At 39.0% G+C, this 14795-nt stretch overlaps 1 protein-coding gene across 1 annotated transcript; it reads left to right on the forward strand.

Annotated features, from left to right (window-relative positions):
* Nucleotides 1-13407: 13407 nt before the first annotated feature.
* On the forward strand, nucleotides 13408-14576 carry LOC140835785 (uncharacterized). The gene is made up of 2 exons (XM_073201191.1): nucleotides 13408-13965; nucleotides 14059-14576. The coding sequence occupies exons 1-2, from the start codon at nucleotides 13857-13859 to the stop codon at nucleotides 14574-14576; spliced, it is 627 nt and encodes a 208-aa protein (XP_073057292.1). The 5' UTR covers nucleotides 13408-13856.
* The last annotated feature ends 219 nt before the right edge of the window (nucleotides 14577-14795 follow it).

Genomic DNA, 14795 nt, shown 5'->3' on the forward strand with positions numbered 1-14795 from the left:
ATGTGTGAGTTTAAATATTTAATTTTCTTGGAACCATTATTTATGGTGGTTTCTTTTGTTTTACTTTTAGTTAAACAATATTACATAAACAAAGAATAAATCTTTGAGCCTTGACAAATTTCTAATTTGTAAATTTCATTCTTGCATTTGGTAATTTATAAATTAATAAATTTAAACTTAAAATAACCTCTATGTGGATCGATCTCGTAATTACGAAATAGATTACTTGCAGACAACCTACACTTGGGTGAATTATAATTTAAGTAGTAACAACGAGCAAATGTTAGTATGGGGGGTTGACCAGAGTTGACCAGTTTAAGCCCAGCAAGGAAAATTTGACCGTTGAAATTTCTTAAGCAGTACAGAAACTTTGCAAACGGTCATATTCTTGTGTCTAACGTATATATGATTGTTGGGGCTTAAAAATACAACATATTGAAGATCAAACAAGAGCTTTTGAAAAGGATTCAAAGCATGGCAGTTAGCATGAATATATCAGTTAGTTGAGAGCACAAGCCCTTGTGTGAGGATACATTTAAGATTTGCACTGTAAAGGATAAATTTCTCACACACAATCACTCACATATATACAAGAGAGTTGAACTTCAACGATTAGTTGAGTGAGTCTTGCACAAAGACGTAAAACTTGTGTATGCAATCTTTGCATATTAGACATTAAACAATATGCTGATTGTGAGGTGCTGCCTACAATTTTGAGTGCTATGAGTTCAGTTATGCAGTAGCGTAAGTCCTAGCTGAATGTGTTTGTACAAGGAGTTGAATAAATCAAAGTCCTCTAGTGGATCTTCCCAAGGGGAAGAAGGAGTGACGTAGGAGCAATTGAAGTCTCCAAACATCCATAAACAAATTCGTGTCTATTTGTTTATTGCACTTACTTATCATTTTCATTGTTTTAAAGATGCATTGTTGAAGCATTTTATGTGTTCTTCAAATACCAAAATATTGCATACAAAGTGTTTGATAAAATGCTTCAACTGAAATAGTTTTACTTATTCAACTTGCATATATTTTAAATGCTTTACAAAATATTTAATAGGTTTTTACGAAGGATTATTTCGAGTGTCTTCCACTTGTTTTGAACACCAAACTCGTTTTAATTCATCGACGTTCAATATTTCAAGAACCGAGCTATTGTAGCTCAACGATTAACCCCCTAATCGATCCTGTCAAAACGCATCCAAGCCCGCATTTCATAAGCTAGCTTCTATGCAAAAAAATTACGCAGTATCCAAAGCGCATCGATTGCCTAATATTAGAAATAAATGGAATCATCCAGAGAATCATAACCATTAACAAAAGTCGAAAATATAGTGAAACATAACGAAAGTGAAAGGAAAACAACGAAAAACTAATCATCTTTGATGCAGAAAAAACAATAATTTTTAAAAGAATATACTTGGCGGCCGCGGTAGACTCTTCTTCAAGCCAGTCACGGATGTGACGGACGTGGCGGCGGAAGATGGAAGCTAACTGTTTGACATCAGTATTCATCGGCAAAATCACGGCGCTTACTTCGGCCACCGTCAGTAGGAAATTTTTCAACGAAATTTCACAGGTACAGGTGATTGTTCCTAAATCTATTGGAAAATTGTCCTTTGGAGTGACTGCGAGGGTTTTGGAGAAGAAGTAGCTTTGGAAGGGCCACGATCCGATTGAATTTGAGCCCAACTAGAGATAATGAAATAAATTCTTATTACCGTTACGTTGGATTAATAATTTTAACTAGTAAATTATGCACACACGTTTTGTGTATAAAATTATAATTGTAATTTATATGAGATTTTTTTCATTTCATTTATTGTTTAATTTAATAATATTATTATAAATTAGTGAGAGATTATGATGAAATTAGAGAGAGGTAATATTGATAATAAGTTATGACAATTTTGAGAAAAAATGTTGGTGAAAGGACAATTTGGGAAACAAAAATGTTGTCCTCTTGGTGAAATTTTTTTTATATAATAGTATAGATATATTTTATTTATAACGGAAAAATAAAGTAGGGGTGGATATTTTCTAAAAGAAAATAATAGTATATATTTACATATATTAGCTATATGGCACAATGGTATTGAATTACATGATTTTGGTAGAAGAACTAATATTGACTGTTGGAATATATTTACATGACTATAATTGATTTAACAAAATTTATAGGGCTAAAAATGTCACACTTCTATAGATACAAAATTGACATTTTGCCTTTATTTAATACAATATTTCAGAAAATATAGAATTTAAATTTAGAAACTTAGTACTATCATTATATCAAAATAAATGAATGAGATTATATTATGGGGGACTTGTCAAAAAATCCCTATACTCAATCTTAACTTACTCTTTACTCCCTACCCCACTAAAACTTTGTTTCAACTCCTCATTTCTTTTAAATTTCCAAATTTACCCTTATCTATATTTTGAATAATTTATTTTTCTTTTGTAAATAATGGCTCATCATGCTTCCGAAAAATAAATTAAATCTTTTACCTCTTTGACCGGAGTACCACCGGGTTATATCCACCGTATTTTACGAACTGCTCCTCACAGTCCAACCACACGATCGCAACCGATGGTTACTGACGCAGATTCCTTCAGCAGCACTTTGCACAACCCTAATTCGTTTCCTACCTTAGGGTGTACAATAAAATATAAAATTTTGAAAATAATACATGAGAGGGGCTAGAGCAAAGATTTCTTTTATTCAAACACAAACATTTTATTAATACATAGTAACCTCCTGTAGAGGAGGAGAAACTTGTTTAGCTACTAATAGTAGCTAAACTCAATACACTCATAAACTTGAAGAAAATATTACAAATGATTTTGAAGAAAAATGAAGAGGTTGATCGATGCCTTCATTCTTCCTTCTGCTTCTTTATTTATAGAAAACTCCTTCAGATTTGAAACTCGGACTTCAAATCTTCATAAGCCTTTACAGCTTGCTTGGGGACCATATAGTGGTTGAGTTGTCCCTTCATGACCTGTCTTTTTCTAGATTATTAATCTATAAATTAACTTCTCATCTTCCTTTATCTCCCTGAGATACCATTGACGATGAGTATACAAGATATCTGCAGTAATTTCGTCTCCTTTTTCGTGGAAACGTTGAACTAGCCATTTGAGAGCATCCGTCTGTTTTCTCTTGTAATTGATTCTTCTTTTCAAAACTTTCAAATATAGCCGATACATCTTCAAGTTTTGTTTGGGTGTGTTTTACTGGTTTCATTCTTTCTTATTTATAGATAAAATTTTCGGGACCAGTTGTCTTGCCTTTATTCATTGGATTCCCTTTTTAAATTAGGTATTCAATGTTCCTTGTCATTTTCCACCCATTATTGGTGGTCCTTGAATTCCACTCACATGATTTTTCACATGGTGGTCCTTCTTTTCTTGGTGGGATGCTCACATGTTCCTTTTAACTTTGTCGAGGATTCTTTGGCTTTCGATTTCCTCGAGGAAAACGTGAATGTGGTCCATCCCCACTTGTGCTCGTGTCGGTAAAGTGTTTCCGATCAGATCTCGGTTTGAATCCTTTACCGAATTCAGGTTCTTTCTGGTTTTGGCATTCAAGGCAGATGTTTTCTGACCATCTTCCTATGTGTGCCATGTTACAGAATTTTCGGCGAGTTTCTTTACTGGCCAGCAGCTTGCTGTTCCACAAAAGATTTCTCTTTTTCCCGAATAAATCTTCTGCAAAACTTTTTTTTTTCCTGTCATGGTATTTAACAGGAATGATCTGTTCACTGAATGATTATAAAATTTGAACGGAAACTTGACTTTATCCATCTCAGTGAGACAGACCCATAAACCCCAAGCTCTTCTGGTAGAAATATCATCTTCAGTAATTGAAGCAACCAGGGGTGTTTCTTCTGTCGGAGGATCCTTGATAAATTTTTGGACATTTGTATCCGGCCTCCTTAGCTTGATGAAATGAAAGGCTTCATGAGAACCTTTTCCTGCTGGTTCTGGTGCTGCACTAAAGAAGTATAGCTCCAGAACATCTCCTCTGGACAAATAATCATTATTTGCCCAAGTATCGTGAACAGCTTCCTGGATCCACTTTGGTACACCTGAGATTTCCGGAAAGCTGGGTGATGTAGTATAAACTGAGGCAAGAGCCCCGAATTCATACTATGATTTAACCTCCTTTGGATATGAATTTGGTTTCATCCATACCCTTTGATATTTTCCTGAGACATCAACCCTATGGGTGGCTGGATTAATGCCAATTCTTGTTTTTAATTTCTCTCAGTTCTGTTGGTAAACCTGAAATGGAGAAATTGTTGCTTCGTTAGAACAACCTTAGATTTTCCTTTGTCAATACGAGGCCTAAGGTTGATCTCTCCCTTTTCAATCCCCGAGGTGAAGGGTTGAGTTGAAGACTCAAGATAAGGATCAGGAGTCTCAATTTTTGTTTCAGCCGACTCATCTGGTGATGATCCCGACTTAACACTTGTGCAAGGGGTATTTGAATCTCCCGCTACAGGTATAGAGTCCTGTACTCGAAAACTCTTCATTTGGGAAACCAATGGCTTCTCAATGCCTTGGAGGATAGGCCTTTGCATTGCAGACCATAACTGAGTATATGCCTGTAAACATCCTGTAATTCGATCAGAGACAATTCTCTTATCCGCTTATTGTAGCCTTCCCGCAACTTCTGCGTTAACGGCCAACTTGTTGAACTCGGTTTGAAGCATTTCAAGGTGTTCCCTTAAATGCCTCTGTATCTCGATAATAGCATCAATGTCAATGTTGTCCATCTCTTGTTAAAAAATCTGCAAGAATATTTTCATGAGATTTTATTATCACAATATCAAAAATATATTCTGACATAATGCTTGCCACCGTAATAATCTAGCCTTCTCAGGTTTAGACTCAATTCTATTCCTTAAAAAAACTTTAACTTGTGTGTTATCAATTTTCAAAGTGAATTTCTTTGCAAGTAGAAATAATGGCCATTTTTCAAAAGCCCTTTTTACTGCATAAAATTCCTTTTCGTTGATATGCCATCTTATGGCTTCTGCATCTGAGAATAACCCACTACAATATCTGCATGGTTGTTCTTCATCTGGTGTGAGCTTTGTGAGAACTGCTGCCCACCAATGATCACTAGCATAGGTATACAATACCAGATCATCTTCGTCTTGAGTAATAGCCATTTTTGGAAGATTTTTACAAACTTCTTTTAAATGGATAAGTCCTTCTGTGTGTTCTTTTTTCCATATAAACCTTGCATCTTTTTTCAATAATGGACTGAACACCTTCCTGTGTTTTGCTAGGTTTTTGATAAACATCCCAGCAAAATTAACAACTCCTAAGAAACTTTGAAGTTGTTTCTTGTCTTTGAGACTTTCTGGAAAATTCTGCACCTTTTCGACTATGTGGTCTTGCAGAATTATTCCTGACTCATCGATTTCAATTCCAAGGAATTCAATCTTTCTTGTAGCAATGACTGCTTTTTTTTCAGATAAAACTAGTCCTTCTTTCTTGCAAACATTAGAGAAAATCTCCAAATGCTTGACATGTTCATTCATATCTTTAGATGCTATTAAAACATCATCAATATAAACAAACATAAACTTAAAATAATCTTTGAAAAGATTATCCATTTTCCTTTGAAATATCTGATAAAATCCGGACTTACAATCAAATTTAGAGAATATCTTTGCATTGCATATGCAACTGATTAGATGTTCTCTGCTTGGTATAAAATACCCATCAAACTCCAGAATTTTATTAATTTCTTGAAAATTAATAACCAATCTGGGTTTACCTCGTTTTATCTCACCATGATTTCTTACCAGAAAACCTGGACTGCTATATGGTGACATACTTGCTTTGATCAAACCAAGGTCCAAATGTTCCTTGATTATAATCTGCATATCCCTTTGATCAATGATGTTCACTGGGATGGGTTTGCAACGGATAAATTCATACTCTTTGCCTTCTTTGATCTTAAGGCAAGCCCTGAGTTGATTTCTGTCCCACCATGCCAAGGGATCTTCATTGTAATTTTCTTTGATCCTCTTCTTGACATCTTCCAATGATACCTTAGATTCGAACTCTACTTCATTTGTTTGTAGAGTTATCTTAAGGCATTCCATATCTTCTGGTTGGAGTACTTGATCTGCTCTTAACTGGAGCATTGTTTCTTCAAACCGTCTAGAATCCTTCATTTTTGGGTTCAGAAGTTGTCCTGAATCACCACGCTTGCTGCAAAACTGGATCGGAAATTTTCTGTAAAATGCCTCTCGTAGTCTCTGGACTATGATTTTGTGATCACATGGTGTTGTGAACAATAATGTTCTAGTCTCATTTTCTTGTGTATATGATTCGAACATTTGTAGGAAATTATTTCCTAACAATATGTCAGCTCCTGTATCATGAAAATAAATTGGTGGTGTCTTCACCTTGTACCAAGGTGTTTGCCCAGCACCGCCAATCATGATTTCAGTCATCTTAATCCTTTTACATAGAATTAAGATTCGTCTGGAAAAATCTCTTCCAGCAATCTTGGGTAATTCTTCTTCCAGATTATTTGAAAAAACTCCTAGTTTTGCTGTACATATTCCAGCACTTGAATCAATATATGCAGCAAAGTATTCTGCCTTATATTGTTCATACAACATTCCTACTGGAATGTATATGGAGAATGGACTTGTGGTCATTGGATTTTCCACATTTTATCCTCTGCCATAAACTCCATTCCATACTCTAGACGTTTCCAAGGTTTGTGTTCCTCAAGAAACTCTAGTCCAAGAATCAGTCGATCTGATTCTTTCCTTGGAATTCCTTGAATGCGAACCTCCAATTCTCCGATATTAATCAGTCTTTGGTAAGTTCCTATCATTGGTTGTTCCAAATAGTATATTGAATTACAAGGAAATTGATTCATTTGTTTTGTAATATCAAATACTATTTCTACTTCCTTCCAGCTTTCTGGGCATCTAAGTTTTCCCATTGTAGAAAAAAAATTTTTGGCTCCTGTTGAGTTTCTATGACAGGCGTTTTTCCCCACCTGTAACTTGTTATTATATCTCCCTGAAAAGATAGACTTCTTGATTCCAATCTAAGACTTTGATTCCTTTGTAGAATCGGTTTGTCTTGTATTTGGATATCTGTTTCCTGTATTAATGGAAACTCTACTCGTTCTGGATAATCTGCCTGAGCAACTTTTACGAATATTTCAGGGATTTCAATAAACTCATTTCTAATAAACAGTTCAGAATGATGTGTATTAGACAGAGCATATGAAATTTGATAGGTATTGGCCTATTACCTTCTTTCATCAGCCTTTTTTCCTTGAAGTTATGAAGCAATGTCAAGGCTCGGCTGAAATCTCGATCTGTCAGGTTGTAGGCTATCCTTGGATAGATTACTCCTACAATTTTTCCTGCACAGAGATTTCCTGAGATTGTTCCCAGTACTGAATTTTGTAGATTCCCCATTCTTTTTTCGCTAATGGCAATATCAATAGGCGAATCTATCCCTTCTTTGAAATTAGCCTTTATCATAATCTGGAATGCTCCAATATGAATCCAGGACATAGTCCTTGCTACTTCTATCTTGAGTTTTTGTAATTCTTCCTTAATTTCTTCGGAAGGAATTAACTGCATCTCCATTCTATTTCCTGTAAGTTCCATTGGGATTGCCATTTCCCTTCTAGATACTTTATAGATTAGATGATGCTTTCTGTTTCTTAGGCCAAGACTTCCTAAGAATTTTTCTACCTGTCCTGCAGAGAAACCTTGATATCTCTGTAGACTCGGATTTTCTCTCATGATTCTTTGAATCATGTTATGAGATATTGTTGTCTGGCTGAAAAACCCAGACAGATCTTCATGTGTTTCGTGTCGAAACACCTCGTCTTCAGTCAGATTCCGATTCTGTTCCATCAGATTCTTCCTGACTTAATACTTCTTCTTCTTCATATATACTTTCATCTGAGGCGATGTCCTCAAATCGGTATACTTGAATAAGATCTTGGTAATAAACTGCTTCTTCAATATCCGGGGTAGGATCAAAGCATTTAATACCTCTTTTTTCATTTTCTGGACAGTTGGTCGAGATATGACCTCTTGCTCCACATGTCAAGCAATTACAGTCCTTGAAACTTTCATTGGCTCGAGTATGAGCTCTTCTGAAATTTTTCTTGGTAGGTTTTCTTCCTGTGCTTCAAGATGTACTCGATGCTTGGGATGATATCCTACTCCTCGATGGTCCGCTTCTTTGTCCAGATTTATAAGATCTGGCTTTCTGTCTAGACCATACAGTTCTTGGTTTCCAAGAACTTCTTCCACTTCGTGCATAAGGATGAGTCCTAAAACTTTTCCTCTTATGCTTTTGTGGTTTACTTCAAATAATTGTTGGAAGATCATTTTCCTTACAACACAAAGGAGTTCTTTTGTTGATACCCCTTAAGCGTTTGTAATCTTTTGTAATGCTGCCATATGGCACCATTCTGCCAATTTTCCTTTGAGGAAAGAGGCTCTTCGTGCCAACGTATCTGGATTTCTAGGTACATATTCCTTAATGAGAATTTCTCTCCAGGGACTTGGCATTTTTGCGAAGAAAAACTGCATAGCGATATCTTCTTCGACTCCTGAATTCCATCTATTAGGGGTGATCAAATTTTTTTATTAACCGCCCGAACCGTCCGAACCGAATTGCACCGCACCGTTTTTTCATAATATTTTATAAAAACCGCGATTAAAAATATTAATCATAAACCGCACCGCATACGCGGTTCGGTTATTTTTTTTGTCAAGAACCACACCAAACCGCACCGCCTAAACCGCTTGCCATAATATTTGGCCTAAAATTATAATAATTTGTAAACAACATATTCAAATAAAGAAGTCATCATTCATTATATCCTAACTCTCTTTAAAATTATTATTCTTACAAATAAAACTTATCTTTTTCTTAATTATTCTTCATATTAGACTTTTATTAAATTATTTTTTTTTGCTACAATATTTTGTTTGTAGTCTGAAAGTAAAAAAATGATAAATAGTGTAAATGTCATTTTTGTTGTGAATATGTTGTGTTGTTAAATTATTAACTTAGTTTTGAATCTTGATTATTGTTTAATCTATTTTGATCTTTATATACTTTGAACTATATTTTATATTTGAAAACAATATATTGTTGTTGTTTTTAAATAAATTAGAATAAATGTTCTAATATTTTTCATTAAAAAAACCGTAAAACCGACTGCAACCGCTTGAAACCGCTCAAAACCGCAATGCTGATTTTTTTACGTAAAACCGCGATTAAATTTTCAAAATACTAACCGACCGCATATGGCATTTCGGTTTGAATTTTTTTAAAAAAACCGCAAAACCGCACCGTGATCACCCCTACCATCTATATTTAGTGAATAACATAATATATTCATCCACCAAACATATATCATGTAATTCCAGACTATACAGAGCTTGAGTATATTTCTTCTTCTTCTTCTCTGTATCTTGACTGTTGAAATAGTCTACTCCTATGAAGTGTGCTTTAAATAGGGTAGCCATTTTTCCAGCAATCTCACTAAGAGATTCACCAGTTAGGACTGATTCCTTCATGTCTAATGAAGTCATGTCCCAAGCAATTTTCACTGATCCCATAAGACTCATTTCCAAAAGTTTAATGAATCCTTCTTTGTCGAGATCGAGTGTTCCTGCTGCAATTCTCATAGCAGATGTCCAATCATCTATGAGATCTTCTCTGTTTTTGAAGTCTAATACATCAAGGTTAAGCATAACCCCGTAAGGATGTATAGGATCCAAAACAGTTTTCCCATAGGGTGTTTGGTGCAAAGGAATTTGATTTCTCCTTGCCCTTGTCCCTGCTGGGTGTGATCCTCCAACAGTGTGGAAATCAGATTGAGATTCTCTCATGTTTACATTTTGAGATCCCACACTTTCCCTAGGTGGCTCTTGAGAAGATGATCAGGTTATAGCATGTGGTGTTTCACCTACTGCTTTGTTCATCTTTAGATCTACTACTTTAAGATTTGCGAAAGATTCCGCAAGCTCTTGTAGATCCTCTAAACCAATCTTTCCTAAAGTTGTCATCAGATAAATTTCTTTTCTGAGACAGACTTGATTAGATTGATCATCTTTTCTTCTTCAGTCAAAGGTTTTGACACCACTCTGGCCTTCCCTTGTTGATGTTACAAAGGTTCAGTACCAAAGGATGGTGGTAACCAACCTCTTGAAGTTCGTCTACTGGAACTAGGTTGTTGTTCCAGTTTCTGAATTTTTGTTTGAATATCCTTTAATATTCCAAGAATTTCTTCATGGGTTTCAATGATTTTCTAAACTCATTGTGGTACAAAATATAGCATATTGCCATAATTTTGTATTGTCTTCTGAATTTCTCTAAGATCTGAAGAGAGCTTAGAGGAATCTGGAACTATCTCCAGAAACTTATTTGTTTGAATCACAAGTTTACCTGAGATTTTACCTGAGGGTGCAGTAGCTTCCCTTTCTGTTTCTGATTTCTAACAATAGTTAGATGCACTTGTTTATATTCCAAAATTCTGGAATATTCTTTGTAAATTATTTTTCTCGAACCGAAGTTCGTATTCATAATTTTTTCAAAATTCTCCTTCTCATACAATTAGTTACTAGTAATAATAAAATTTGTGTTTGAAATAAATACACCTAAGGCTCTGATACCATTTGGAAAGCGCGGAGGATCAATTAAAATTAAAATAGGAATAAGGGTATTTTTGTCCATTTTAAGGTATTAGGGAGTTTAAAGAAAGTTTTTGATGTGTAGGGAGTTTGGAGAAAGTTGAGTTTGGGTTTGGGGCTTTATGAGCAATTTACCCTTATATTATTGGATAATATTAGAGTGTGAGGATAAGTTATAAATTTATCATATGAGATTTGTTAAATAAATTTAAGTAATAACTATCATGGATTTTCGTCAAAAATTTATTAGTACCCACTTTATTTGTATTACTATGGATATAGAGTTTTTGAGTTGGGTCGACACAAAAAAACAACTAAAAACATTGCTTTGAAACAAATGTTGCAAATTTTAAATATCAATAGAATGATTTGAAATGATTTCATGTTACAATGATTCAAAAAATAATTAATCGGAATTCTAAATTAATTATCAAGTAGAGTTGGTCAAACAAACTAATGGATTTATCATTGTAAATTTTAAATCTCTAACTTCAAATACATGCATCCATCCATCCAAATACAAATTATCCTAAACTTTGCTTTGCGTGCAGTGTTAGTTTGAGATATATATATATAAATATATATATATATATATATATATATATGATACTCACGGGAAATTTAAGATCCGCTCCCAGCAAGTGTCACTAGTACAGACGCAGGGTTTTGAAATTGTCCCGAGCCTGAAATCACGAAAAAGACCGTTAAGAGGGGGGCCAGGAGGGTGTCCTGGTGTAGCCTCTCCGATGCTCAAGTCAGTGGCTGAGGATATATGGGGGGATCAGCTAACGGTGTTGCTGAAAACAATATAGTGAATGAATTAACTTAACACTCAAACCTGGTATTTATAAGAGAACACCTGGGCTGCTTATGGGCCCTTAACCTGTGGGCCCTAGAGATGAGCCGGGAGTTTGGGCCTGGTCTTGAGGGGTTACCCGATCTTGATGGGTTCATCAGCTTATGGGCCCTTAACCCGTGGGCCCTAGAGATGTGCCGAGAGTTTGGGCCTGGTCTTGATGGGTTACCTGATCTTGATGGGTTCATCCCTGGGGTATCACCAGTCTCCTCCTCCCGAGTCGAACTGATTCGTAGGTTTAAAGTTCGATTAATTGTGTCGTCCTTGATTTATCGACGATGAGGATGTACCGTAATAGAAAAATTTATTTCGTTTATCGATAACGAACTATGTTTGCTGCTGCGAAAATTACGGGGGATCTACCTGCCCGGTCAGGTCGTAGGGATCGACCTGCTTGGTCAGGTCGTGGGGGTGTGGGGGCAATGCCCGCAAAAGTTTTTCAGAAATAAGCACTCGCAAGGCTGAGGCCGTGCATTTTCCTACAGGTTGCCACTCTCCGAAGATTTGGAAACAAATCAAATCATAATCCTGCTCTGAAAGGAAAAGATACCAAATAAAATCGCAATCTTGGTAAGATTTGAGCTACCCCTATAAATAGAGTTCCTCCCCTACTTCAATTTCACTTCTCCCCTACAATTTCATCACCTCGCTTTCACCGTCTTACGCACCCTAGCCAAAGTCGCCTCACCTTCGCCGTCGTCGCCTCACCCTCGCCGTCGCCGCGCATACACTGCCCCTGCTGCGCGCACGCCCTCGTCGCAACCCACTCGTTGCTCGTCCCCTTGCATGCACGCCCGCAGCGCGAGCTCGCCCAGCGCCTGCCGAGCGCCCAAGCCAGTGCTCGCCCCCACGCGAGCCCGCCTAGCGCCCCACCTTCTCGCCCCTCGCCGTGCCTGCTCGGCCACGCTCGCCCCCACGCGAGCTCGCCCAGCGCCTGCCGAGTGCCCCACCTGCTAGTCCCTCTCCGCGCCTGAGCGCCGCATCTGCTCGCCCACGCTGACCCCCGCGCGAGCTCGCCCCAGCCTCCGCTCGCACTCGTGCGAGCTCGCCCAGCGCCCTACCTGCTCGCCCCTTGCCGCGCTTGAGCGCCGCGCCTGCTCGCCCACGCTCGCCCTCGGGCGAGATCGCCCAGCGCCTGCCGAGCGCCCCACCTGCTCGCCCCTCGCCGCGCCTGCTCGCCAACGCTCGCCCCCGCGTGAGCTCGCCCAGCGCCTGACGAGCGCCCAAGCCAGTGCTCGCCCCAGCCTGCATTCGCACCCATGCGAGCTTGCCCAGCGCCTGCCGAGCGCCCCAGTTGCTCGCCCCTCGCCGTGCTTAAGCGCCGCGCACGCTCGCCCCCGTGCGAGCTCGCCCATGCCTCCGATCGCCCCCGCGCGAGCTCGACCAGCGCCTGCCGAGCGCCCCACCTGCTCTTGCGCACGTCCGGCTCACTCTACTGGTCTTATTCCACGAGTCATTGTCCGGGTCAGCTTTCTCTCCTATCTATTTAATTACCCTTAGTGCCCATGTCTTCATCTGATTCTGAGTTTAGTTCCTCGAGCGATCCCGAGAGGTTTAGCGAGTCTAGCAAGTCTAGCAGGTCTAGTAGGTCCAGCGAGTCTAGCCAGGATAGGACTTCCCCAGCTGATCCTGATTTTACCTTTGATTTTCACAAGGAGGCAGTCATCACTCATAGTTGCCCTGCTAAGGAGATTCGTCATGTGACCCAACAGATGAACATATCTAATGCGGACAACTTGTGGTACAGTCATTTGTCATCCCACATCCCTTCCGGTAGCGAACCAAAACTTAGAACTTTGTGGCACATTCCTTCCTCCCACCAGATCATAATTCCTAGCCCAGAGGACCGGCCTTATCTAGACCCTAAGGGCTATTATACCTTCTTCCAGCATCATTTTGATGCAGGTCTCCGTTTCCCTTTATGTGATTTCTTCCAAGAATTAAGCAAGTACTACCAGGTGCATCTAGGTTTACTCACGTCCAATGCTTTCTGTTTAATAAGTTGTTTCGCAGTGTTACTCAGGGCCCTAGACCTCCCTTTGAATTGCACAACTTTCTCCTACTTCTTAGTTCTGTCCTGATCAAAAGATGGACCTTTTTATATAACCTCCCGGTCTAGCCACAAAATTTTTGACGAGGCCCCCAATCACGTGAAGGACTGGAAGAAATATTACCTCTTTATCCAGCCTCCTAAAGAATTAACTTGCTTCACGGATTGGTATCCTACCTTCACCAAGCCCGACCTTTCCAAGAGTTACAAGAAAGATGAGGAGTACCTGCGGATAATGAGTGTCATAGGAGACCGATGCTTTAACATTCCCAAACTTCTATCTGAAGATCTTCTGTGTCACGCCGGGTTAAGTCCCGCGAAAATTAAGCTGAAGGAGAATGCGGGTAGATACTCTCACTTTTCATGTTTCTCGTCTTTCTTTTGCTTATTATGTTACTTGATAACATTCTTATTTGGTTTATTGTCTCTGCTTGCAGGTACTAGAGTCATGAACGCCCTATTTCTCCGTGAACTCTCCAAGAAGAAGGCCGAGGGTTCCTCATCAGCACCCCAGAAGTCAGTTACTCCGGCAGTCACGACAGGCACAAAGGGAGACTGTTCCGTTGCTGAGAAAAAGAAAACAGATTCCTGCTCTACTACTGCGAAGAGACCTGCTAGCTCCCATACTGCTGTGAAGAAGAAGAAGACAGGCTCCTCCTCCTCCGCCCCAAAGCGAGCCTCCTCTCCCCCTCCTCGTGCCAAGTCTCCTCGTCCGTCTGGCAAGCAAAATGCATCCACTGATCCTAGCCCGTCAGGCTCACACCACGGTAAGCGCAAGATTTCTGAGATCTCAATCGTATCGATCTCTTCTCCAGAAGGGTCCGAGCCCGATGAGGGGCCTCCCACTGAATCGGCAGTACATCATCTATACACATCGGATTCGGCCCTCGTGGGATGGGGTCCTACTCATCTGGCTCAGAAGATAATGTATCAGCTTCCTTTCGACGTAGACTAAGCGTTCATGACTTCATTGGGGTGGTCTGACCTAAGCCGTCGGACATTTAGCAGTATCACCGAGGTATACTTCTCCTTCTAGTCTTTAGATTGATGTTCAATATATGTTTCATTTTCTTGTTGTTTTTTCACCATCGTCTACTTGTTCAAGGCATGATGTACGCAGGGGAGTTGGTCGAGCATGCTAACGCCGCTCGAGCTGACGCCTGCCAAGAACTAC

Source organism: Primulina eburnea, chromosome 7, assembly GCF_022965805.1.
Source record: "Primulina eburnea isolate SZY01 chromosome 7, ASM2296580v1, whole genome shotgun sequence".
NCBI classification, from domain to species: Eukaryota; Viridiplantae; Streptophyta; class Magnoliopsida; order Lamiales; family Gesneriaceae; genus Primulina; species Primulina eburnea.